The sequence below is a fragment of the Mandrillus leucophaeus genome, unplaced genomic scaffold, assembly GCF_000951045.1.
Source record: "Mandrillus leucophaeus isolate KB7577 unplaced genomic scaffold, Mleu.le_1.0 Scaffold366, whole genome shotgun sequence".
NCBI lineage: Eukaryota > Metazoa > Chordata > Mammalia > Primates > Cercopithecidae > Mandrillus > Mandrillus leucophaeus.
In genome coordinates this window covers 1,391,143-1,416,697 of record NW_012103876.1, presented here as the reverse complement: position 1 = coordinate 1,416,697, position 25,555 = coordinate 1,391,143, and the positions used below count along the sequence as shown (strand labels likewise).

At 53.4% G+C, this 25,555-nt stretch overlaps 1 protein-coding gene across 4 annotated transcripts; it reads right to left on the bottom strand.

Annotated features, from left to right (window-relative positions):
- Positions 1-9,510: 9,510 nt before the first annotated feature.
- SNCB (synuclein, beta) lies at positions 9,511-19,834 on the bottom strand. 4 transcript variants are annotated; one of them, XM_011989995.1, is made up of 7 exons: positions 19,560-19,829; positions 19,090-19,245; positions 18,816-18,945; positions 15,967-16,008; positions 15,646-15,764; positions 10,517-10,606; positions 9,511-10,146 (listed from the first exon to the last, which is right to left on the bottom strand). In XM_011989995.1, the coding sequence occupies exons 3-7, from the start codon at positions 18,934-18,936 to the stop codon at positions 10,114-10,116; spliced, it is 405 nt and encodes a 134-aa protein (XP_011845385.1). In that variant the 5' UTR covers positions 18,937-18,945; positions 19,090-19,245; positions 19,560-19,829; the 3' UTR covers positions 9,511-10,113. The 4 variants fall into 4 exon arrangements, with proteins under 4 accessions (XP_011845385.1, XP_011845384.1, XP_011845386.1 ...); XM_011989994.1 differs by lacking the exon at positions 19,090-19,245 and having other exon boundaries at positions 19,560-19,834; XM_011989996.1 differs by lacking the exon at positions 15,967-16,008.
- Between the last annotated feature and the right edge of the window lie 5,721 nt (positions 19,835-25,555).

Below are 25,555 nucleotides of genomic sequence, written 5' to 3'. Positions count from 1 at the left end.
GCGCGCTTGCTGAGGGCGGGGCGCGCCGTCTCGCAGATCTCAGTCCAGCCCCTCGAATGCCCTCGCCTGGCTTGACCAAGGAGCGAATTGGGGCTCAGAGAGGGGCAGTCGCCTGCCGAGGACTCGCGTCGCCTGGATGGGGACCCAGGTCGGCGCGATCTCCCGGTTCCGCCAGCGAGGAAATTTCCCGCCTCCGCCCCCCACACCCCTGGTCGCACTTCCGGCCTCCTCTTCCCCGCCCCCGGCCCTTTGTCTCGCCGCTGCCCACGCTCCAGCGAATGGCGGGGACGCCTGGAGGTAGTGGTGCGGCAGAGGCGTCTTCCAGTCCCTGGCTGCGGCCTCCCAGTCGGGGGGCCCGCCCCCTCCCCCTGGGTACCCTCGGGCAAATTATTTCACCTCTCTGCACCTCAGTTTCCCGATCTGTAAAACAGAACTAACATTAAGCACCTCGTGGTGGTCTTGGAAGGGCAAAGTAGGTGTTCAGGGACTTCCAGTGGTATCTGAATCACCAAGGACACGGAGACTCGCTGCCCACCCCCCCCCCCCACATTTTCCTGCAGAGAAGGAGTTCCCTTCCCCTTGACTTCCCAGAGGAGAAAAAATAATTCCGTAATTGCCCTAGATGTGACAAAACCCTCTCGCACCGGTACTATGAAGCCACCACCATCTATTAATTAACGGTAACAACTATTGGCAATGATGCTTATGTAGGGCCAGACACGGCGCTAAGATTCTGTTTACAGGTTTTATCTAATTTCAATTTCCAGTCGTTTAGGAGCAAGTTAATATTAATGTATTATATCTCCATTTTTCAGGTAAGAAAACAGAAGCAGATAAGTAACTTGTTTGCAGTCACACATCTAGTTAGTAGTGGGGCTAGGATTACAAACCCATGCAGTCTAACTCCTGAAACCTCACGTCTTATTCTTATGTTTTACTCCCCTCTCTTACTTAGTGAACCCTAAGTCACCGTGATCCTTTATATATATATATATATATATATAAAATTCTAAGTGGTAAATGAAGAAAATCCGTGGGACTGGCGTCTCCAGGCAGCACGCCAGGGAAGGAGAAAACCTCAGCGTGTCGGACCGGTTTCAGAACCACGGACAGCACCACACCGGGGCTGCTTCCTCACATTTCCGGTCCTGAAAATTGCTCATTCACTGCCCACAAGGCCATTTCGCTTCAGAGCTTACAAACCCTTATTCCACATTCATCATTTCATTTTTTTCTCCCTACAGCCCTTCAAAGTAAACATTACTGGCTCCATGACACAAATGAAATTAAGGCTTGGAGAAGTTCACAGATGCGAAAAGTGGCAAGAACCAACCTGTGATCGAAAAAGGTCCCCCTGGGACAGGACGAGGGTGGACAGGAGCAGGGACTAGGCAGGAGTGAAGAGGCTGTGGCAGGTGTTCAGGTGAGCGATGACGATGCCTGAACCATGGCAGCATTTGTAGGGGATGGAGAGGAGGGGTCAGATTGGATAACTGTTTAGGGGTTAAAATCAATAGGGCTTGACCATGAGGTGGATGTGGGTGGGAGGGGAGAGAGATCTCTGCTGTCTCTCTGAGATTCTGCCTTGGGGAGCCAGGTGGATGAAGGACAGATAACTTACGAGTTCTGGGGGGAAAAGGGGGCTTATAGGATGGCCGTGCTGATATATTTGAGTCCAGAACTGAGTTCTGTAGTGGCCAAAGCTGAAGTCAGACAAGGGAGCCCATCCACCTCCAGTTGGTGCTGGAGGTCATGGGAGGGGTGTCGGCACGTGGGAGGATAGTACACACCAGGCAGGGAGACACAAGGGCCCTAGGCCAACTCTGAGGCACACTAACATGAAGGGACTGGCTGAGAAAAGGAGGCTGCAGCAAAGAATGAGGAGCAGTGATCTGAGAAGCCAGAAGCAGCCCAGGAGAATGTTATATCTCAGAAGCCAAGGGAGAGAGTGTTCCAGAAAGCAGGCAGGGTCAACCACATCAAGAAGACAAGATATGGCCTGAAAGGTGTCCTCTGGACTTTGAAAGTTGATGAGACGCAGTCAGTGGAGTAGGGGGGTGGAAGGCAGCCATGGTCGGGGGTAGGCTGATGAGGAAATGGGAGTAAGGAAATGAGGTGGACAAGTAGACAACTTCCTCAGAAAGTCTGGGCTTTGAGAGAGAAAAGAGGAATGACAGTCTCTCCAGAGGGATGGGATTTTGAGATGAAGGAGACTTGAAGGCATTTAAATTCTGATGGAAGGTGCCCAGTACAGAGGGAAAGGGCAAGGTGTCAGCAAAAGAGAGGACCAGGGTTGGGCCTGGATGCTCAGGTGGAAGGCAGGGATAGGCTCCAGAACCCCAGGGCAGCTCCCAGACCTGGAGATAAAGATCAAAGGCATGTGGTTTATTTGTGAGGTGCAAGGACACCAGCAGGGGAGTGGGAAGGTGACCCAGGAAGGGAAGGCAGCCAGTATGAGGTTATTATTAAGTCGGCTACCACAGTGAGTGAGTGAAGCCTAATCCTGCAGCGAACTCTTGGAAAATGGGGTAAATACACATTTTGGAATTCTCCTGGCTGAGGGCAAGGGAGGTGGGGTATTTATATCCCAACACCAGCAGATGTTGGTTAAGGGCCATCCCTGGAATGTGTTGCATGGGCTGTGTGTTAATTCCCAGGCACTCCTGGCCCACAATGAATGTGGGCAAAGTGGGTCCCAGCAGCCTGACAGCATCTCTCTGGCAAAGATGCAGTACTGCTGCTGGGAGTCCTGCTGGTGGGCACAAAAATGATAAGAGCACCCAAGGGGATGTGGTCGGAATTCTGGCAGTGCCTGCTATGTGGACATCGGAGCCTCTTTACAATCTAGGTCCTCTGCCATGCTCTGCAACCACTCTTGTTCCATAGGGACTTGTTGATAAAAACATTTTTATAATGAAAATTTCCAGACAACAAAACAAAGCACTTGCTAATGCAGAGGAGCTCAAAACAGGTACGGAGGCAGTTGATGTGGGTTCAGTCCTGGCTTTGCCAGTTACTAGCTGTGTAGCCTTGGTTGAAGTTTCTCTTAGCCTCGATATCATCATATACAATGCTTAGCTCTCAGAGCTGTAAGGAAGATGTAGGGATGAAAAATACACCAAATGCCCTTGCTGTGGACAGCAGTGTTATGGCAAGCCCAGCACTGTGCACCCTTTTCTGACTACGGCACCTCCATTTTCCTTGGGAGACCACCTCCCCACCCCAGCCCATGTGGTGGGGTGGGATGGATCCCAGTGCCAGCTCTAGGGTGGGCAGTGACCCAGGTCACTGATTTGTTCTGGGGAGAGGGGGGAGTCAGGGATGGAGCACAGAACCAAAGCCACCTGCCTCTCCCACTCTCCTGGAATTTTGGGCCTTGCTGAATCGGTGCTGCATACACCTGGAATTGCTGGGGGTCATCGTTGTCCCCGTGTGGAGAAAATCCATCTGGTCCCAGGTTGTGACTCATCCTAGGGTTCAGGCTCACCCTGTGACAACCGACGTGGTCACTCACCCCCATGTGAGTGTGTGTGTGTATCTCGGGTTGCTCTGCCGCTGGGGAGCCATACACACTCGTACGCACCACAAGATAAACAAGTGCCTGCAGCTTCTTGGCTGGCGCCCAGGCCGGGGGTGGAATAAACAATCCCAGTGACTTTCTGAAAAGCAAGCGTGTGTGGCAACAGGCACCATGGAGACAAGCAGACTGTACCAGAGCAGAGACAGCAGCCACCCCCCAAAGCCACCCCTGCACACACACACACACACACACACACACACACAGAAAATATGTATCTTGCCCTCTTTCCCCCTCTCTTTCACATTCATATCTCCTCCATAAAACACAATCCCCTTCCCACACCCAGGCGGCTACTCCCACTCTAGCTTTGTTTGAGGCTAAAACTTTTGAGAAGGTCTGAGATTCCCAACACAGCAGCATCCACAGTTCCTGAACTCTTTGCCTGGATACTGGCCCTGGTCTAGGCCATATTTCAGCAAATTGAAGCCACTAGGGGTGTGTGCTGTGTGTGTGTGCACGTGTGGCGTGTGTGTGTGTGTGTGTGGGTGGTGGAGGGGAGGCAGTGCCATACAAACCCAACTTTCTGTAAAGCTCTTGTGTTTGCTTCAGGGATGCACACACCATATACACGCACACGCTCCTTCAAGAAATACTTACCCATAGCTGGCTATGAAGATTGAACGAAATTTTAAAAAAATTTATTTAAAAATAAAAATAACAAATACCCAGACCCCACACACCTGCACCCTCTGAATACAGACACTCGGACCCACACCCGTTCTCCTGTGTGCCATGTCTCACCCAGGACTCCCCAGATGATGACAACGATGGTAGTATACCACTTACTGTACATACGTGTTTTACAGTCTTCACCTCATTCTATTTAATCCTAAAGAAAACCATGTGAGACAATACAATTATTCCCATTCCGTAGGTGAGGAAACTAAAAAGTTCAGAGACGTTAAGTAACTTGCCAGGGTTGCACAATTAGAAAGTAACAAAGTTGGGAGTCAAACTCTAGCCCCGCTCAGACATACATACAACAACCTCATACATGTGCACATGCTACACACACACACACATGCACACACACAAGGAAACCCGACCTTCTCAGTCAGCCCAGATAACTGATGCACATCGGGTCACCTTCCCCACCCTGATCTCCTCATAGGCACTGCCCCCAGGCCCTCACAGTGCTGCACTGGTGGTCATGAGAGCCCTGGCCTGGGCACATATGCACACAGCCTGCTGCTCACACAGGCCCCCTCCCCACTCGCTGCACCCCCTCACCCCCAGCAGCTGCAGCCCGACCTGGATGAGGGAGGCTCCAGGATTTGGATGGTGACTCAGGCTGAATCATGGCCCAGCTGCTCCTTGGCAGCCCTCTCTCCCATACTGCCCAAGAGCCTTTCTTTTTCTTTTTCTTTTTTGAGACAGGGTCTTGCTTTGCCTACGATGGAGCGCAGTGTCATGATCACAGCTCACTGCAGCCTCCAGTACCTGAGCCCAAGCAATCCTCCCACCTCAGTTTCCCAAGTAGCTGGGACTACAGGTGTGAGCAATTGCACCCAGCTAATTTTTAGTATTTTTTGTAGACAGGGTCTTGCTATGTTGCCCAGGCTGATTTCGAACTCCTGGGCTCAAGTTATCCCAGAGAGCTTATTTGGAAAGCAAAGTTGAACCTTAGGGCAGGGGACAATGAGTTGGGGGTGGACAATAAGGGATGGAGCACTTGAGAGGGAGAAATTGGGCACAAGAGGACCTCTGTGCCCTCCTCCACTCCGTGATATCCTGCAGGTGTGCCCGGGCAGCCCCCACCCATGTCCCTCATTCCGCCAGGGAAAGGAGTCCTTCTTCCTGGACACTGGCCAGAGGCTCCCTCTCTAATCTCCGGGCTGATTTTGGCTCCCCTGCCCTACCTCTTGGCCCTAACAACGACAACAACAATAAACAATATTAACTATTCTAACTGATCACTCCCAATTTACAGCACTCTATAATTTACAAAGCACTTTCTCATCAGTATTGCATGTAATTCTCCTACTAGTCCTATGGGGAGTCCTCATTTTGGGACTCAGGAAACCAAGGCTTAGAGAGGTTATGTGAACTTCCGCTGCCACAGTTGGTGGCATGACGGAGTCAGGAAGCAGGCCTGGTCCAATCTGTGGAAGGAAGCACTAGGGCCAGAAGTTAAGCTGCAGCTGGGTGTGGTGGGCGCACAGTAGGAGGTAGGTGGGGGGACTGCAGGGGCATGGTAGGGCACATGGTAGAGGGTATGGTGGATGCATGGCCAGTGGCTTGCTGTGTGGCAGGTTTGTTGTAAACTTTTTCCCTCCATCCTTCTGTAAGTAAATAATTACAGAATGATTTATGCTTTCAAGCTTTCTTTTCAGTGTGTCAGGCCGATATCCCAAGGCTCTCAACCCCACAGCATGGAGCTGCCACTGAGAGGGTACCTGGGCTGCAAGACTTTTGCTTCTTGAAACCTCCATTTCTTCATCTGAAAAAATGGGTCCAGGCTTCAGGCAGGATAGGCTATTGAGAGGTGCGAGTGAAATCATGATCATGGTGCCCTTGAGGAGCCAGGGAGGACTTCCCAAAGGCTGCTGCTTGTCACATTTTGTTTTCTCTTTTAAAAAAACACCATGGGTGCTGGGCAGCGGGAGGGGTGGGCTTCTGGGAGCCTGGGGGTGGTGCTAACAGGGGAGTGGGTGACAGCTCTTCCTTCCCCTGCCTGGGCTCGGCCTGGCCTTCCCCCACCCTCAGCCCAGAGCCCGTTTCTAGGCAACAGGATGGATGCAGGGATGGTTTGAAGGGGAGAGAGCTATAAATAGGGAAGGCAGAAAACAAAAATAAAGTTCCAGAGAAAGCTGTGGAGCTGCATTACTGGGGGTGGGGGTGGGGAGACCGACGAACAGTGGGGACGGGGGACCCTCCCCAGCCCTCCATCAGTGGGAGAGGGCAGTTTTCAGGTTAGCCGCCCAGCAAGGGTCCTCAGGGTGCTGACACAGGTGGAAAGGCAGTCTCTATGTGCACAGCAAAGCAGGATGGGGGTGAGGAGGAGAAATCACTTCCAGTTAGAGGACTAAGGAAAGCTCAGAAGAGGGAGGGTTGCAGCAGGCAGAGGTGACGGCTGCTGTCTGGGTGGAGGAGGAGGCCGGCAGACAAAGGGAAATCATGGGCCAGGTGAGGTGGGGTTGGATCCACAATCTCAGGAGATCTGGGATCAGCCTCATGACCACACTGCTGGGGACACACAGACACACAGCGAGGTGGGCTTTTCCTCCACCCGTGACACTTGCCACCCCCCAGGTCTTCCCATACCACCCTCTTCTCCACTAGGTTTCAGCTCCAACCTCCCCTCCTCAGACAACTGACCTGGTCGCCTTATTTTAAGGTTGCTCACCACCTCCTCTTCATCACATTCTCTCACACTGCTCTGCTTTGTTCTTCGTAAAACTCAAGATTACCTCGTTCCACGTATTTCTTGGCCATTTTGTGATCACTAGGTGAGCTCTAGTTGGAGCAGTGACCTGAGGGCTGTTCCCTGCAGCCCCTCCTTCATCTAAGGACAGAGCAGCTGTGCCATGCACACTGTTGGACTAAACGAACCCACAACACTTGTGGGCAACATGTGTACATGCGTGAACACTGATGCAGACAGAGCACACTTCATGCCCATACCACCTTTGTAAGTGTGCACACACAGCTCAAACCCACCCACGTGCATAGCCTCACTCCCTGGCTCCATGAAATTGCACAAGTGTCCGTAATCTCCACGCTGCTACCTCCACATTTTCCTGTTGCTCGTGTCTTTTGTTTATCTCCCCTCAGAGGCAAAGCAGTCCCCTTTTGGAAATTCCAAAGGAGTTGAGCTTTGGAGACAGGCTTGGGGCCGAATGTGGCCTTTGCCACTTCCCAGCAACGGTGACGGTGGGCAGGGTAACTGCCTCTCCAGCCTTCATTCCTTCATCCATAAATTGGGGGTAAAAAACAAGAAAGACTTGAGGGCAGTTTCCAGTGAAATTACTGGAGATAAGCGTTTCATGGTGGGATGTACTGGGCACTTCGGAAATGGCTTGGTCCCTGTCACAAGGGAGAGCCCATGAGATGTGTGGGCTCTCACATGTACACGGTCAAGGCTTCTGACACAAGACTGGTATCTTGGCTGACACTTCTAGCCTGTGCCTGGAATGCATTGACCCTGGCAGATAAGAACACTGGTCTCTGAGCAGAACCATTCTCAGTGGGACCAGATGTGAGGCTTGGCACCCAGGAAGCAGGAATGAATCTCCCCACAAGCCAGATGGCAAACCTGGTTTTTGGCGTTTAAAAATGGGGGTCAGGTGCTGGTAGCTGGATTGGAGGTGGCAAAGTCAGTCTTTAGAGGCCAGGCAGTGCATGAAAATGAGTGAAGTGGATGGGTGTGATACAAAAGGAGGGGACGGACCGTGGCCAAGCGGAAAAGGTGTGTCCAGCCTAAAGGCATTCAAATTTCACAATTTTAAAACCTTGTGCTCGCAAATCAAACATATCTACAGGCCAAATTCAGCCTGAGGGCCACGAGTTTGCAATCCCCACGGATTGTGGTTGTGAGAAGCATCTTAATTCAACCAAAAGGGATCTGGAGCTCGTGACATCCTCACGTAAGTGACTCAGAGAATCCAAGACCACCGGTTTGTTCCCCGCGCCCCCCCACCCCCCGCACCCCGTCTGCCAGCTGCCTCCTACTTCAGGAAATAAAGGTCCCTACCCTGCGGGCCAAGGTGACCTGAGCAGAACGGTCTCCCGCAGCGTTCAAGGCCTTCTTCTCAGCTTGGCACCACTTCTCGCCTCCAACAACTTAGGGAAAGAGGCGCTAACATTCGGGGGCTAACTGAATAGAGCAAACTTCTTCCAGCTAGGGGCTGGAGGGCGACGCAGTCTTGCGGCACGGAATTGAGGTCGCACCGAGGTTTAGAATAGGGTAGGGTCTTGCGCAGGCGAGTTTGGGGGCCTCTGCGGCACAGCCACGCCAATATCCCGTCCGGGTGGGGGCGGGGCCTCTGCAGGACGGGGCGGGGCCTCGGTGCAAGCGCGGAAATAAGGCCTCTGCGGCAAGAGGGCAGGGGCGGGGCCTCGAGCAGGGAGTGCCTGTGCCAATAAAGGCAGCACATGGGGGGGCGGTGCCTCAGCGCGGAGCCAGCAGTATCTCCGCCTCCATCTGTCTCACTCTGAGGCGGTGTTGGGGGCCCCCTAGTGCTGATCCTGATCCGCTGAAGGCTCCCAGGCGGCATCCCAGACCTTTGCGGGCCCTCGCCCACCTCAAACTTTTGGCCTCAAACATTCCGGAGCCTTCGTGGGGGTGGGAGGGTGGAGCACCGGAGGCCAGGGCTCTGCTGGCTCCAGGGGCAGTTGCCCATTTCCCCTCCCCTTAGACAGGTTTTTCTGCGTTGGGTAGGTATGCGCGGGGCTTTGTGCATGTCCGCGTTCTGGAGTGGGAGAGGTCTTTCAGCGCTCGAATGGGAGCGCGCTGGTCTGCACGTGTTGGCCAGCGTGCGTGCACGCGTGTTTGCACGCTTGCGCGGCCAGAGTGCGCACACTCGGGTTCGAGCACTTGGACCCACGGAGAGGCACGCGGGGTCCGCACGTGAGTGGGCATCGGCGCGCCTGCGCTGCCTGTGCGGCCAGATGTGAGCCCTTCCGCCCCAACACTGCGGCGTCATGGGGCTTCCCTAGATCCTGCACTCCCAGCTGGCACTTTAGGGACTAGCAGGCGGCGCCCGAGGCCACCTTCCCGCCTCCCAGCCCCGGGGAGCACCCTCCCCGACCTGCCATCGGGGGACAGAGTAGGAGATGGAGACACGAAGCCAGAGGTGGCCAGTCTTGTACCTCGGCTGTGTGTGCCAGACCCCGAAGAGCGCAGAGGGGCAGACTGGGACCTGGAACACCCGCCGCCACGTGCCGCCCCCACCCGGCGCCCAGCCCAGCCCTGCCCGTGCGGCGCCGGCTACAGACAGATTAGCTTTATTCATGGACTCGCGGGGGGCGGCCGGGCCCACCCGCCCGGGACACGCTCACACGGGGGGATGGGGACTCTCCATGCCACAATCACAACACACGACGCCCGCGTTCGGACCGGGCCGGCTGGGGGCGGTGGGAGGAGGGACATGGCACAGCCTGGCTCCTGGTTTTGGTTAAAAAAAAATGTTCTCGGGGTTAATGGGAGTGGGGCGGGGTGCTCTGAGGCTGCCCGGGGGCCCCTTGGAAAGCCACTGTCGGGGATCGGGGAGGAGCCGTCGCTTCGGATCTTCGTTTAAAAACACATAGAACATGCTACATCCGCGCAGACGCTGGACGGGAGGAGGCAACACTGCAAGGGCGAGGCTCCCAGCCGCGGCCGCAACCCCGGCCCTGTCCACGCCCCAGGGTTGGACGTGGGCGGGTAGGACAGACAGATGGACAGACACTAACACAGGCTCCGAGGAGGTTGCCTCAGAGCGGAAGGAAGATCTCGTGATTGGGGAGAAGGAGTCAAAGGACAGCCCTGGCTCTAGGGGGCGGGGCAGGGACAGGGACAGAATTGTGCTGCTGGTGGGGGCTGTCCTGGGCCCCTATGCCTCTGGCTCATACTCCTGATATTCCTCCTGCATCACAGGGATGGGGGTGAAGTAGAGAAGAGCAAAAGGGAGGAGGAGTTGGAGACCAAATGGCCAAGCCCTGGCCCAATAACCCTCTCCCTCAAGGAGGAATAGTACCTTCCCCTTTTCCTGGGCAGGGGAGGAGCCTGGAAGTTGGGGACAGCAGAGAATTCCTGGGCAGGGGTTCCTGGGGCCCAGCGCTAGACCCTATCTGCCCTCTCCTCCCTGCTCCCACCTCCTGGGGCCTGGGTTCTAGAAGAAGGGTGTCAAGCTCCCTGGCCCAACCATCTCATGCCAGGGATGTCCCACCCCAGCTAGGGACGGCAGCAATCATCCTGGATTCCCAAAGTCCCGCCCAGCCCTGCTGCCCCCTCACCTGGGGTGGATCCTCGTAACTCTCCCCTTCTGGCTCCATCAGGGGCTCAATCAGCGGTTCCTCAGCGGCTTCCTGGGCCACTTCCTCTGGCTGTGGGCAGAGAAGGGCAGGGCTGGTGAGGACAGCCAGGATGCCCCCCAAATTCCCACACTGGGAAGCTTTGGGCTGGTTGGAGTGGGGAAGGCTAGGGTGGGTTGGCAGAGCAAGGATAATTTCTAATTCAGCTGTTTATTTGGAATGCCTTGGAAGTGGGAGGGAGGTTAAGGGGGAAATTCCCCTGAATCACAGTTGAAGTGACAGTGTGGAGCGGGAGCTGGCTCTCCACAGTGCTCCCCCCATGCATGGCGGCCTCTGCACTTCCACCATTTGGATACTCAGTCACCAGCTTATGCCTCATCCTTTGTGTCAGGCTCTGTGCTGGGCATCGGGACCCCAGAGATAACCCTGGGGGTTCCCCTGGGCTGAAGGGAGCTGGAGGCTCAGGGACAGGGCTGGGCAGGGGCTCTGAGCCATTCCCTGCTACCTTCCACTCATCCCTCCCCCAGGCCCTGTGTGGCCTCATTTCTTCAGCTGTTGCTATTTTAAGATAAGCTGGAAGCCACAGCTCGTGGTGTTGCTTGGATGTGTGAGCTAAGACTCTCCCCTCCCCACTGCGTCTGCTGCCCAGACAGGCGCAGACCAGCGGGCATGCATGTGGGTGGGCTGCCAGACACATGGCCAGACACCTGCAGACGACCACATGTATGTGAACAAACACGGGACCAAGCTGGCTGCACACACAAGCACATGCAACAGCCTGGGATCCATGTGCAACCTGTGCAGGGCCTCCTGTGGGCTGGCACACACCTGGGATCCAGGAGCAATGGTGCCGAGGAAAGCCTGCCCTGACCACATCTGCACCCTGGGTGTCCCAGTCCCATCCAGGCAGCATCAGCTCCTTCACATTACCTGTCTAGGTGGGCCCTGTGGGCACATGAGTTTCCAGCTCCTGACCTGGCTCATTTCCCCACTGCACAGATGGGTATGCCAAGGCCTAGGAGGTGGGGAAACGTTATTTTGCCCCCAAGTCACCCAGCTATGACCAGAACCCAGGGATGGAATGTAGTGTTTAAAATGCCAGCTTAATAGCTGGGCACTGTGGCGCATGCCTGTAGTCCCAGCTACTTGGGAAGCTGAGGCAGGAGAATAGCTTGAACCCGGGAGACGGAGGTTGTAGTGAGCCAAGATCGCACACTCCAGCCTAGGTAACAGAGTGAGAATCCATCTCAAAAAAAAAAAAAAAAAAAAAAAAAAAAAAGCCAGCTTGAGCACATTGTTTGGAAACAACCCAAATGTCCAACATGAGAAGAATGGATGTGTGCCTTGTGAGCTAATGACACAATGGAATACTACACAACAAGAATGAAGAACAACAATGCATACAACAGCAGGGCTGAGTCTCACAAGCTTCCTGATGAATGGAGGAAGCCAGATACAGAATAGAAGAGCATGGACTTCATGATAACATTATTTTTTTTTGAGACAGAGTCTTGCTCTGCGGCCCAGGCTGGTGTGCAGTGGTGCAATCTCTGCTCACCGCAACCTCCGCCTCCTGGGTTCAAGCGATTCTCCTGCCTCAGCCTCCCAAGTAGCTGGGATTACAGGCATGTGCCACCATGTCCGGCTAATTTTTGTATTTTCAGTAGAGATGGAGTTTCGCCATGTTGGCCAGGCTATTCTCAAACTCATGACCTCAGGTGATCTTCCCACCTCGGCCTCCCAAAGTGTTGGGATTACAGGCATAAACCACTGCGCCCAGCCTCATGATAACATTTACAATAAGTCAAAAAACACCCAACTAATTTTGTGCTGATAGAAGCCAGGAAGCAAGGCCAGGAAGAGTGGCTCATGCCTGTTACCACTCCCGGCATTTTGGGAGGCCGAGGAGGGCAGATCACTTGAGGTCAGGAGTTTGAGACTAGCCTGGCCAACATGGTGAAACCCCGTCTCTACTGAAAATACAAAAATTAGCCAGGCATGGTGGTGCATGCCTGTAGTCTCAGTTACTCAGGAGGCTGAGGCAGGAGCATCGCTTGAACCCAGGAGGTGGAGGTTTCAGTGAGCTGAGATTGTGCCACTGCACTCTAGCCTGGGTAACAGAGTGAGACTCCATCTAAAACAAAAAGTCAGAAAGCAGTTCCCCTTGGAGGGGGATAGGCAGGGCCAGGACTAATGGGAGGCGGGTGAGGCTCCTGGAGTGCAGACGTCAGGGAGGCCTGGCCTCCCTCTCCTGGCCGTGCAAGTGAGACTCCATGAGCGAGTGCCCCAGACACCTCTTTTGTCTCCCCCTAGTCCTGGCCCTGGGGATAGGAACTGGAAGGGGTCACAAGGTGGGGTCCTGGGGGATAATGTTCTGTCTCGAGCTGGCTGCTGGTTACAAGGGGAATTCCCTTTGTGAATATTTCATGGAGCTGCCAGTTTTCCGCATGTACATTGTACTTCAGTAAAAAGTTCACTTAAAAAAATCCCATAGCCTGTAATCCCAGATACTTGGAGGGCTGAGGCAGGAGGATTGCTTGAGCCCAGGAGTTCAAGATCAGCCTGGGCAACATAGCAGGACCCCATCTCAGAAAACAAACAAACAACCCCAGCCTGGCCACCTGGTAGCTACCTGGCATCAGGCAAGTGATTTTGCTTCTACTCTCAGCAGCGTTGCATGGGAAATGAGGCTGGTGAGGATTCCATGATGATGGATGGAAAGCAAGCTTGAAGCAGAGAGTCTCAGAAATGCAGACCCAGGGTCTGCATGAGTCCCCCCATGCTGCTGGTGCCCAAGGAGCTGTTGTCTGGGTTATAACTCTACGATCTTGGGCTCCCTTGGGAGGGCAGACTTGAGGCGTCAACAAGCACCAGTAGGTGAAAGGTGACCAGACAGAAATAATTCTGTTCAACCACCCACATCACAAACAGCCTTGGGGCTGACAGAGAGGCTGCACCTGCCTCTCTTTTGCACCCCAGCTCACAGCACTAGGACTGGCCCTGTGCCATCACCAAGCAACTCCAGTGACATGGCCTGAGCTTATCCTCCTGACCACCTTATGAGGGAGGCAGGCAGGAACTGGGGTCTTGGGCAAGTGACTTCACTTCTCTAAACCTCAGTGTCTTCATCTGTAAAATGGGATGGTTATGGTGCCATATAGGTACATTGTGAAGAGTCAATGAGTTAGTTCATGTAAAACATCTAGGACAGTGCCTGCTCATGAAAGAGATCAATGAATGGGAGTGATTATGGTAACATGATTATAAGAAATGGGAAGTCATGGCCGGGCGCAGTGGCTCATGCCTGTAATCCCAGCACTTTGGGAGGCCGAGGCAGGTGGATCACCTGAGGTCAGGAGTTCGAGACCAGCCTGGCCAACATGGTGAAACCCCGTCTCTACTAAAAACACAAAAAATTAGCCGGGCGTGGTAGCAGGTGCCTGTAATCCCAGCAACTTGGGAAGCTGAGGCAGGAGAACCTCTAGAATCCAGGAGGCAGAGGTTGTGCCATTGCACTCCAGCCTGGGCAACAAGAGCAAAATTCCATCTCAAAAGTAAATAAATAAATAGAAATAAAAAAGAGACAGGGCTGGAACTAGAACTTCTGAGTCAAGACCCTGACTTCCAACAGTGGAAGGAACCAACTATGCAAAATGGCAGGAGTGGAGGGCAGCATGGGGTCTGCCACAGCCTGGAGGATGCACTCATGCTGAACGTACACTGGTCCCCCGAACCAAACGCTGCAGAAGGAGCCCCCATCCCCATGGAGGCAGGGTCTGCACATGTCCGTGGACAGGCACAGAGCATCCACAGCTAATGCCTGCACACACATGGCATGGGGGTCCACTTCCAGGCACACCTGTGGTCACAGGATCCCCTGCAGGCAGACACAGACTGCTTGCGTGATCACGTGGCCACAGTCTCTTGCGGGGCACTCACAGTATGCAAACCCAGCTCTTTACATCCATGGTTCTCATAGTACGCTCCCTGGAACTGCAGCATCAACATCACCTGGGTACTTGTTAGAAATGCAAATCCTCCAGCCCCACCTCAGACCTACTGAATCAGAAATTGTAAGGATGGGGCCAATGATCTGTATTTTAACCCAGCCTCTTGGTGATTGATACACACTCAAGCTTTGAGAATATCTAATCTATATTATCTCCAATCTGCATAAGAGTCCTATTGTGTTCACTCACATTTTACAAGCGAACTATCGGGTTCAGAGACATGGTGGGACCTGCCCAGGGTCACGCAGCCGGGAAGTAGCGGAGTTAGGATTCAAACCCAGCTGAGGTTAGGGGTAGGTGGGTTCAGAGCTCACAACTCTTAATCCCCTTTTATCAGGGAGTCCTAGTAGGGGGATCTGTCTCCATGCACACATGAGTGGCCCCCAGGAAACACAACTGCACAGATCACATCCACCCCAGCACAGCTCCCACCTGCTCCAACCTGCCTCAGGGCCTTGGTACTTGCTGTTCCTATGGCCTTAAATTCGCTTGCCACACATCTCAAGGCTGCCTCTCTCATCCTTTGGGTGTCAGCTCAACTGGTTCTTCCTCAGAGAAGCCTTCCCAGCTAAAATAGCCCTCTCACCCCTTGCCTGTCTGTCCCATTGCCCTCTCTGTCTTTTCTCTGTAGCACTTTTCCCCGTGGAAAGCATCCTGCCTGCTGGCTTGCGTTTTACTCTCTTCTCCCACTACAATGTCAGCTGCAGGAACGTAGGAACCTATTCACTGCGGCAGCCTCCACGACAATTTCTCTCTGGCATGGATACTTGTTGAATGAAAGGAAATGAATGAACAATCATTGACACATGCAGACGTGGCCAGTAGTCATCTGGGTCACGCTGGCAAGCACGATACACGCAGACAGCCAGGTCTGGGGGTCCCCATCACTGGGAGCATCACACGTCACACCCATGCACGCCTTTATTCAGATGCATTCTGAGCTGAGTCTAGCACGGCCCTGCAGGATGGCAGGCAAAGTAGCTTGTGTTCCATGCTGGTGGCAGGACTGGGGGGGCGGGGATGGTGACAGGTTTATTTGTGTGCCTGGTGTGTGTGTGTGTGTGTGTGTGCGCGCATGTGCGGGTCAGGAGGATCGCTTACCTTCAGATCAGTGGGGAATTCCTCCCTCTTCACCAGGCCTGTGGCTGCTGCGATGTTCCCTGCCCCAGAGAACACAGCTCCTCCCAGATGTGAGGCCTGTTCCTTGGTTTTTTCAGCCACTGGAGCAGGGAGGGGGTTGAGGAAGGGGTTTGGGAGCAAGGGGGAACCATCGATGCCCCACCTTGTATCCTGGGACCTGCCCTTCCCACAGAGCATTCCCGCAGAAGCCTTGGGGGTCTCCCCCGCCCCTGCCCTCTGGTTCCCGGCCAGATCACCGGCCTAAAGTGAGAGAAGGGGCTGGTGCCAGGGCTGGGCTGGTACCTGAAGCCACACCTTGTACCACACCTTCTCGGGTCTTGCTTCCTGCAGGGAGAAAAAGCGGCACATTTAAGGGCTCTGTGCTGAGGGAACAGAAACTCCAGCACAGCATGGTGATGACAAAGTGGGCATCCGGTCACTGTCCCCACATCCTACAACCTGCACCCCCATGTTAATCCCCCTCTTATCACTGCACTGGGCCCCCACAGCTCTGTCCGCAGGAGTTGCATTTCTCTCTTGTCTGACGCGATATCCCCACCCCTCTAGTGGATGCTGGCTGAGGGCCGGTGCTGTGTAAGGTCCTCTGCCTGCCCCGTTGCACTTCACTTTTCCCCAGCCCTGGGAGGCGGGTGCTGTTATTGTCCCTGTTTCACAGATGGAAGCTCAGTGTGGGTTCCGCCACTAGGAAGTGGCTGAACTGACATTCAAGTTCCGGCCTTTCTGGCCCTCAAACTTCAGCTACCAACCACTCTAACAGCATGTAGCCCAGGATGGGAGGCAGGTGGGGGGTGGGAGTAGGGGTGGAGCTGGGAGGCGACAAAGCTATATATTTGAAAGGTTCCCCTCGTGCCCAATGCACCACTGCCCACAGCCCATTGCCCCATTCCATTTCCTTTAAAGATTCTCTTCTCCTAACAGGGGTGCAAACCCCTTCTTCTGGCCACAGTAGGGGGTGTCAGGCTCAGGGTGGGTCTAAAGGTGATGTGCAGATTGTGACTGGCACCCATGGCATTGGCTGGGCCTTCCTAGGAGGGTAGCACCTTAGTCACATCAAAATGGCTGGGGGCTGCTGGGAAGGCCAGAGGGCCTGATCTGGGCTGGAGGATGAGAGCCGGAAACAGGGCGGGGAGTATCCCGTCTGACAATGTGGCAACACAGACAACAGTGATGGAGCCAGAACTGGGTGTCTAGGCAGGCTGAGCCTGGCAGGGGGTTGGGGTGAGAGGCTGGCGTGGGAAGACAGGGTTCTCAGGGCGACGGCCAACCAGCACCCAGAAACAGGAGGGGCAGGCTGCATGCTCCCCTTTCACTCCTCCCACAAAACATCAGTTTCCACCTACTCTGTGCCAGGCCCTGGACCAATCTCTCACTGTCTAAAGTGGGTAAGAGAACAGATTCAGTTCCTGGACCTCAAGTAGTGGGGAGAGGACTTCCAGCCTCCAAGGACTGTGTGAGGAGGGAAGGAACACTGCCTGGGCCTTGAGAAATGGGGAGCAGATAGACATCAGAAAGGAAATTGCAGAGGGTATCCCAGGCCCAGGGACCCACTTAGACAAGGCAGAGCAATGTGCTTTCAGGACAGTCCATGTGCCAGGAGCCATGGGTGTGGTGGGAAACGTAAACTGAGGCAGGACCGTGAAGGGCATTGAATGCCAGGGTACAGGGAGCCGAGGCTTTAACTTGTAGGAACTGGGGTCCATCAGGGGCTCCCAGGCAGAGGGAGGAACAGGAAGTGCCAATCTAAGAGGAAGAGCAGTATGGCTTGGAGGGGCTGAGTCTATTATCAGAGAGACAATGTCAGGGAGCCAGAGGCCAGCAGGAATGAAAGACCTTGGGGAGGAGGCAGGAGGGAGGCCAGAGCTGGTATTAAGCAGACATGCAATTTAGCCTTCTCCCGGTCTCCATTGCCACCGCCCTCGTCCCTGCCACCCTCATCCTGTGCCTGGTCTCCATTGCCACCGCCCTCGTCCCTGCCACCCTCATCCTGTGGCTTTACCATCTCCCATCAGACCTCTCTGCAGTTGTTCTGTCCCCAGAGGCCCAAGCGACCTTTCTAAACTAATCACATCATGGCAGTCCCTTGCTTACAATCTCTCGTGGCCATGATAACAACGTTTTGCCCTGGCCTGCAAAGGGCCCTCGTGAACTGTCTCCTGCCCATCACTCTGACCTCACCTCCTACCACTACTTCCTGCCTTGCCCCCAGCTCACCCCAAGGCCTTTGCACCTGGCTTTTCTGCAGCCCTGCCCCCTCTTATTACTCAGGGATGAGGCATTCTCTTCGGGGAGCCACTGGATGTCAACTTGCACTACTGAAATGCTCTGTATCACCATCAGGAGAGCAGGAACCATTCTTTCCTGTTCATTGTGAAACCCCAGCATTCGCAGGAGGCCTGGCACATAATAAGTGGACACAAAATATTTTTCAAATGGCCACAATCCAAATATGCTACAACCCTGGGCAAGTTATCCAACCCTGGCCTTTCTCCTGATGCCAGTCGGTGGTTGCAAGGAAAGCGGACGGGGAGGAGAGATGGCAATGGTAAAGACCACAGGAGTGGTGATGCAGGCGGACCTGGAACACAACTCAACTCGGCCTTGGAGGTGCTGGAGGGAGGCGCCACAAGGGAAGGGGTGGGGCTTCCGACTCTATAAAGCTCGTTCAAACCCCAGTTTCAGCATTTACCAGCTGGGTGACCTTGGGCAAGGTACTTAGACCTCTGGGAAGCCCAGTTTCCCTTATCTGTAGAATGGGCTGGAGCATTAAATGAGGAAATGGATGTTATGACATTTTACCCAGTACTTGGCATACAGCAAGTGTTCAACACCAGGTAACTAGTAATAATGGTAATAAGGATAAGAAAAAGGAGGTTCTCTGCTTTCATCACTGCACCGGTCCCTGGCCTTTCAGCTGGAGCTCCCCCTCATCAGCCCGCCCCGTGTCCCCATTTCCGGATACAGACCCAGGCTTCTATGGGCTGGCTATGTCCCCCGTGACCCCTGCTGACCCCGCCCCATCTGCTGACTCATATTCTCCTGCCCAGAACCCCCCTTCCCAGGACCCGGCCCCAGCTCTACACTCTTGGGGGATCCCCAGCTCTGCAGCCCCAGAAATCCCGCCCCTCGCCCACCGACGTAGAGGACGCCCTCCTTGGTCTTCTCCGCTGCCTCGGTGACCCCCTGCTTGGTTTTCTCCGCGGCTGCCACAACGCCCTCCTTGGCCATGGACAGGCCCTTCATGAACACGTCCATCCTGGCGACCTGGGGAGGGCGATACACGGGCACCGGTGCTCTGGCCCCGCACCCTCACCCCAGCCCCTTCCGAGGGACGTGGGTCCCCTCCTCCTCCTGAGACCGCGGCGCCCTTCTGGACCCTGAGCCCCGTCCCGCTTTCCCCCATCCCACCCCACTCCCCAGTGCGAAGCCTCAGGGCCGCGGAGAGTCCTAGCGTCCTTGAAACCCGGGAATGCGGGAGGGGCCACTGCCTCTGTTATCCGGGCCCTGCAACCTGCAGCCCCGTGGAACCGGAGTGCTGGTTCGGCGCGAAGATCCAGGACCCGCCTGTACACGCACGGCAGAGTCACACGGTCATGCACACAAACATACACCACGGACAAGCTCACGTGCACACACAGGACACGCAGACGCTCCAACGCGCACGAACACCCCGACCCACACGGGCGCAGACACACGTCCCCACAGCCGCCCGGGCAGCTGCAAACACCGGAGCATACTCACATACTCCGGGGTGCACACTGATGTGCATCCTCCGGACCCCCCTCCATTTTCCATCCCCTTCCCCAGCTCCCTCCTGCCGCCTCAGTCCCCTCTCCACCCTCATCCCGTTCCCCATCCCCGGCGCGCGGCCGCCTCACCTGGATGCGGGGCCGGGGCTCGGGATGGAACGGTGGCTGCGGCGGGCGGACGCTGGGGCTCCGCTAGGCCGGGCCGGGGTGGACTAGGGGCCGGAGTGGGGATAGGGCCGGGGTCAGGCGCTTGGATCGCGGGTCCTCAGCAGGAGCGCAGCAGTGCCCGGGTCTCCGGTGCGTCGCCAGCCACCGCTAGTTCCTCCCGCCCTGAGAGCTCGCGCGCTCCAGCTCCGGCTCTGGCGCTGCGGCAGCTCTGAGCTCAGCACCCGCCTGGCGGCCGCGCCGCCCCCTCGGCCTGACTGACAGGGGGCGGGGAGGGTGACTGCGCGTAGCCGATGAGCCTCCCGGGGCGGGCCCGGGACGCGCCCCTGGGGGCCCCGGCCGTGAGACTCTCGTAGTCTGTTGGGAGGTGGAGGAGGGGGACAATGCGGCGTGTGAAGAGTGGGGAAGAAATCACGCGATTGGATTTGGAGTTCTGCTGGGCTCGAATCTCAGCTGTGCTTTTTATTAACCGTGGGACCTTGAGCTACTTGGCTCTCCTTTCTGAATGACAGTTTCCTCCTCTGTAAAACAGGAATGGTTAATTCAACGAATGTTTACTGAGCGCTTAGACAAGTGGTGCAGGTTCAAGGCTGGAGGCAGTGGAAAAGGAAAACAAGGTTCCTGGTCTGGGGAAGCTTACCATGGGGGTGTTTGTACGTGTGTGTGTTCGTGTGCTCAGCGGGGGAAGACAGGACAGAAAATAAACGGATCAACATCGAAAGCAACAAGGTCATTACAGCTTGTAATTTGTGAAGGTAACGGTGATGTAACACGGGGACTAGAGGAGGGGTGCTTGAGACAGGGTGGTCAGGGAAAGCCTCCACCAGCAGGTGAATTGTAGAGACTCCAGAGAGGCACCATGGCACCACAATGGGTGAGGACAAGATCCATAGAGAGTGCAAATGCAAACGCCCCAAAGCAGTGCTGTGCTGACAAAAGACAGCGCAGCTGGAGAGCCAGGATGGAGGGAGGTGGAGAACAAAACCACTTTTTTGTGTGTTTATGGTGGGGACTGTCAAAATGATCACAGAATGCCAGGCACACAGTAGGCCCTCAGCTGGTGCTATGATAGAATTCTGCCCAAGAAGCTGTAGTATCCCAGAGGAAAGGGACTCTGACGGCTTAAGGGAGTCAGGAAAGGACATAAAAAGAGGTGACATCTGAACTGTGGCCTGGCAGGAAGGGGAACACTTCATCTAGCAGGCTAGGGAGAAAGAGAATTTTTGGCTATGGGTACAGCATGGGCAAAGGCACTGTGGCCAGAAATGCAGGGTGTGTAAGTGACAGGTAATTAGGTAAGGGGACCACCAGCAGCCAGACTGCAAAAAAAAAAGAAAAAGAAAAAAAACCCAACCAAACAAAAAACGTTCCCAGGCCGCTGGTAGAACTGCAAATTGGCGCAGACATTTTGGAAGGCAGTTTGGCAGTGTTTACCAAAAGCATAAATGCATGCGCCTTTGGAGCCAGCAGCTCCCCTTCCAGGAATTGATCCCGTGTGACTCTAGTCGTACATGCACACAAAGATATCTGTGCAAGGATTCACTGTAGCATGGTTTTTTGTAGCCAAAAACGGAAAATGATCTAAATGATCACCTGTACAGGACTGGCTAGTTAACTGTGGCATGTCCACCCAGTGCAGTGCCACACTATGGTTGGGAAAGATGAGCTAGACCCATGTGTGCTGACATGGGAGTGTGCCAAGATGTGGTGTTAAGTGGGAGAAGCAAGGTGCCAAACTGCAATGTGTGGAATGAGCCAATTTTGATACAAAGGGAATTATATTTTATGTATAAGTATTTATAATTTTCTATGTGTCAAATATATATTATATACTAACATATACATACTTATCACATACTATATACATTATACACAGACACTTTATATACAAACATACGCATATTTATGGCTAGATATACAATTCTTTTTTCTTTTTCTTTTTTTGAGATAGAATCTCCCTCTGTCACCCAGGCTAGAGTGCAGTGGTGCAATCTTGGGTCACTGCAACCTCCACCTCTAGGGTTCAAGCAATTCTCCTGCCTCAGCCTCCCAAGTAGCTGGGATTACAGGCATGTGCTACCACACCTGGCTAATTTTTGTATTTTTAGTAGAGACAGGTTTTCACCATATTGGTCAGGTTGGTCTCGAACTACTGACCTCAAGTGATCTGCCCTCCTAGGCCTCCCAAAGTGCTGGGATTATAGGCGTGAGCCACCTCACCTGGCCACACATCTGTAATAATTTCTGAAAAAACTGTTAAAGGGCGTTGCACCTAGGAAATGGGACTGAGAGGGTTCCGGGAAGGAAGTTTCACATTCCATTGCCTTCCTTCCTGGTGCTGTTTGATTATTTTCCCTTGGATAGTATTTTACTTGTATTATTTTAAGAACTAGCGGCCGGGTGCGGTGGCTCAAGCCTGTAATCCCAGCACTTTGGGAGGCTGAGGCAGGCGGATCACGAGGTCAGGAGATCGAGACCATCCTGGCTAACACAGTGAAACCCCGTCTCTACTAAAAATACAAAAATTAGCCGGGCGTGGTGGCGGGCGCCTGTAGTCCCAGCTACTCGGGAGGCTGAGGCAGGAGAATGGCGTGAACCCGGGAGGCGGAGCTTGCAATGAGCCAAGATCGTGTCACTGCACTCCAGCCTGGGAGACAGAGCAAGGCCCTGTCTCAAAAAAAAAAAAAAAAAAAGAGCTAGCATGGAGGATACCTGTAATTATTTTTGGTCTGTCAGCATCAGAATTCCCCCTTCCCATGTTTAAAGGGGTCCCCCACCTTCTGAGGCAGAACCCACCTTCCCCTCTGAGAGATGACCATACCAAATAATTGCTTTCTCAGTCTTCCTTGCAACCAGGACATGTGACTGACAGGTGCAGCTCCAGACTTGGGACCTGAAGCTAGTCCCAGGAAGCAGCAGGGAAGGAGGCGGGGGTGTGTTCTGGTGTGGAAAAGTGGTGGTGGCAGCTCCTGCCAAGGATCATTGGCAGCACTGACACTCACTGTGGGAGTGTCCAACACCAACAGGACAAGCTGCACTGTCCGTGCCCAGCCATGGTGTTGGGATTCTTCATGGGTCTGCCTGGTAGTGGGATTTGGGGCATCATTTCAGGCTGTGTGGTCACCAATGTGGATTTTCTAGCTATCCTGGAGATTATTTGAGCTGTCCAGTATTTTTCTTTTTTTAAGAGGTAAGGCTTCACTGCATCACCCAGGCTGGAGTACAGTGGCACAGTTAATTATAGCTTACTGCAGCCTCGAACTCCTGGTCTCAAGCGATTCTTCCATCTCAGCCCCTTCAGTAGATGAGACTACAGGTGCATACCACCATGTCTGACTAATTTAACAAATATTTATTATTTGTTTGTGATTTACTTATTTTTTGTAGAGATGGGGTATTTGTTTGTGATTTACTTATTTATTTTTTGTAGAGATGGGGTCTCACTAGGTGGCCCAGGCTGATCTCGAACTGCTGGCCTCAAACTGCTGGCCTCAAGTGATCCTCCCACCTCAGCCTCCCAAAGTGCTGGGATTACAGGTATGAGCCATTGCACCTGGCCCATGAGCTGCCCAGTATTTAATAAACTCCTTATCTGCTTAAATTACCCAGAAGTGATTTCTGTGGCTTGGGATTAAGAACTCCTGATGCCAGAGTATGAGATAAAGAAAGATGAAGGAGGATGGAGGAGCAGGGAAAGGAGGAAGGGAGAAAGAAGATGAAATGAAGTGTATCTGAACTTCAGATCACAGGAAACGGGAAGTCACTGAAGGATTTTAAGCACAAGAGACCTAATGAGATGTACATTTTATGGGGCCAAACGGAGATGGGTTGGAGGAGGATAAGGCTGGCTGTAGAAAGATCAGTAGGAGGCTGGGGCAGACTCTAGAGGAGGGAAAAGGACGCCTGAACTACAGAAACCCCGGTGGGGCTGGAGCAGGGCTGGAAGGAGAGATGTGAATATCACTTGGGAGTAACTTATTAGGTGTTACGGGAGAGGGATAAGGACAAGTCGAGGAAGATTCCCAGGTTTCTGGATTGGACAATGGAGTGAGTGATGCTGCTGCAAAATGAAATAGGCATTGAGGGGGTGGAGCAGCTTGGTGGGAGATGATGATGAGCTTGCCTGGGGGAATGACAGACAAGCTGGAGGGGGTGTCCAGCAGACAGTAGGGTATCTGAGCCCAGAGCTCAGGAAAGCACTCCAGGCTGGCTTCAGGTGCAAATTTGAGCCACAGTGTACTCAGAATTCTTTAACAAATGGCACAAATGGCTCTCCAAGGTTGGGACGGGAGAAGGGCAGGCAGGAAGGAACACCTACATTTATAGTTTGCCAATGTCTGTGGGGTAAAATACACCCACTACAGTTGATTCTAAGCTGTCAGTGTGATGTCACTGAACAGAAAATTGGTTCAGTTATCTAGAATTTTCATGATACAGATAACGTAGATACAAATAACCTTAAGAGCACAGATAATAGTAAAATAACTAGGAAGTTATGTGTTTTGAGTATTATCTATGTTTTTAACATAATTTAACTATAACTTTATATAATTTAATTTTTAACAGTGTAATGGCTTTAACAACTGGCTCACACAATTCCTGAAGTTTTTCTTTTTCTTTCTTTCTTTTTTTTATTTTATTTTAATTTTTATTTTAGATGGAGTCTTGCTGTGACGCCCAGGCTGGAGTGCAGTGGTGCGACCTCGGCTCACCGCAACCTCTGCCTCCTGGGTTCAAAGGATTCTCCCGCCTCAGCCTCCCAAGTAACTGGGATTACAGGCGCCCACCACCACATCTGGCTAATTTTTGTATTTTTAGTAGAGACGGAGTTTCACCATGTTGGCCAGGCTGATCTCAAACTCCTGACCTCAGGTGATCCACCCACCTTGGCCTCCCAAAGTTCTGGGATTACAGGCTGAGCCACCGTGACCAGCCCAATTCCTGAAGTTTTAACAATTGTTCTTGTGAGCCAAGTGAGATCAGTGCCCCACTGGGTTTGGAGTCATTAGCATAGAGGTGGTGGCTGGAGCCACAGGGCTGAGTGTGATCCTCTGGGGGTGCATAGAGAGTAAAAAGAAGAGAGTGCCCAGAACAGACTCCTGAGATGCTGCAAACTTCAGGGGTCAGAAGCAGAGTAACCTGGAGAAAGACTGAGAAGGCCCTGGCAGTGAGAAAGAAAGAGAAGCTGAAGAAAGTGCACAGAGACCTTGGGGATAGCGATCGACTAGATAAATGCTAGAGGGAGGCTGAAGGAGACCAGCAGTGGAGAGTCTGCAACGGATGGGCGGCAAGTGGGTAGCTGGGAAGCTGAATAGCAGTGAGCCCAAAGAGGGAAGGGGCAGCAGGGGACAGCCTGCAGGAGAAAGTGACATTCGAGCTGGGTTTTGAAAGATGAGAAGGACCTTACAGGTGGTGGTGACCATTCCCAGCAAGGCATCTAGCAGGTGGGAAAGTCCAGTGTCAAGGTAACAGAAAATAGGTTAAATTCTGAGTCAGGCAGGAAGTTCGTTTGGCTGCTAGCACAGAAGCTTAGGCAAAGCAGGCATTTGTTCTTTCACTTAAACAAGTTCAGTGGTGGGCAGTCCACAGGTGGTGTGATGACTTCACAGTTATCAGGAACCAAGAATCCTACATTTCTGCTGTACCATTCTTAGTACATGAATTTCATCCAAATGGCCCAAGACGGCTGAAGCAGCTCCTGCCATCATGTCAATGTAGACAGCAGGAAGAGGGGAGGGGAGGGTAAAAAGAATACCTGCCACTTGTCTCTTTCTTTCTTTCCCTTCCTTCCTTCCTTCCTTTCTTTCTTTCTCTTTCTTTCTCTCTCTTTCTTTCTTTCTTTCTTTCTTTCTTTCTTTCTTTCTTTCTTTCTTTCTTTCTTTCTTTCTTTCTCTTTCTTTCTTTTTCTTTCTTTCTTTCTTTCTCTTTCTCTCTCTTTCTTTCTTTCTTTTTCTTTTCTT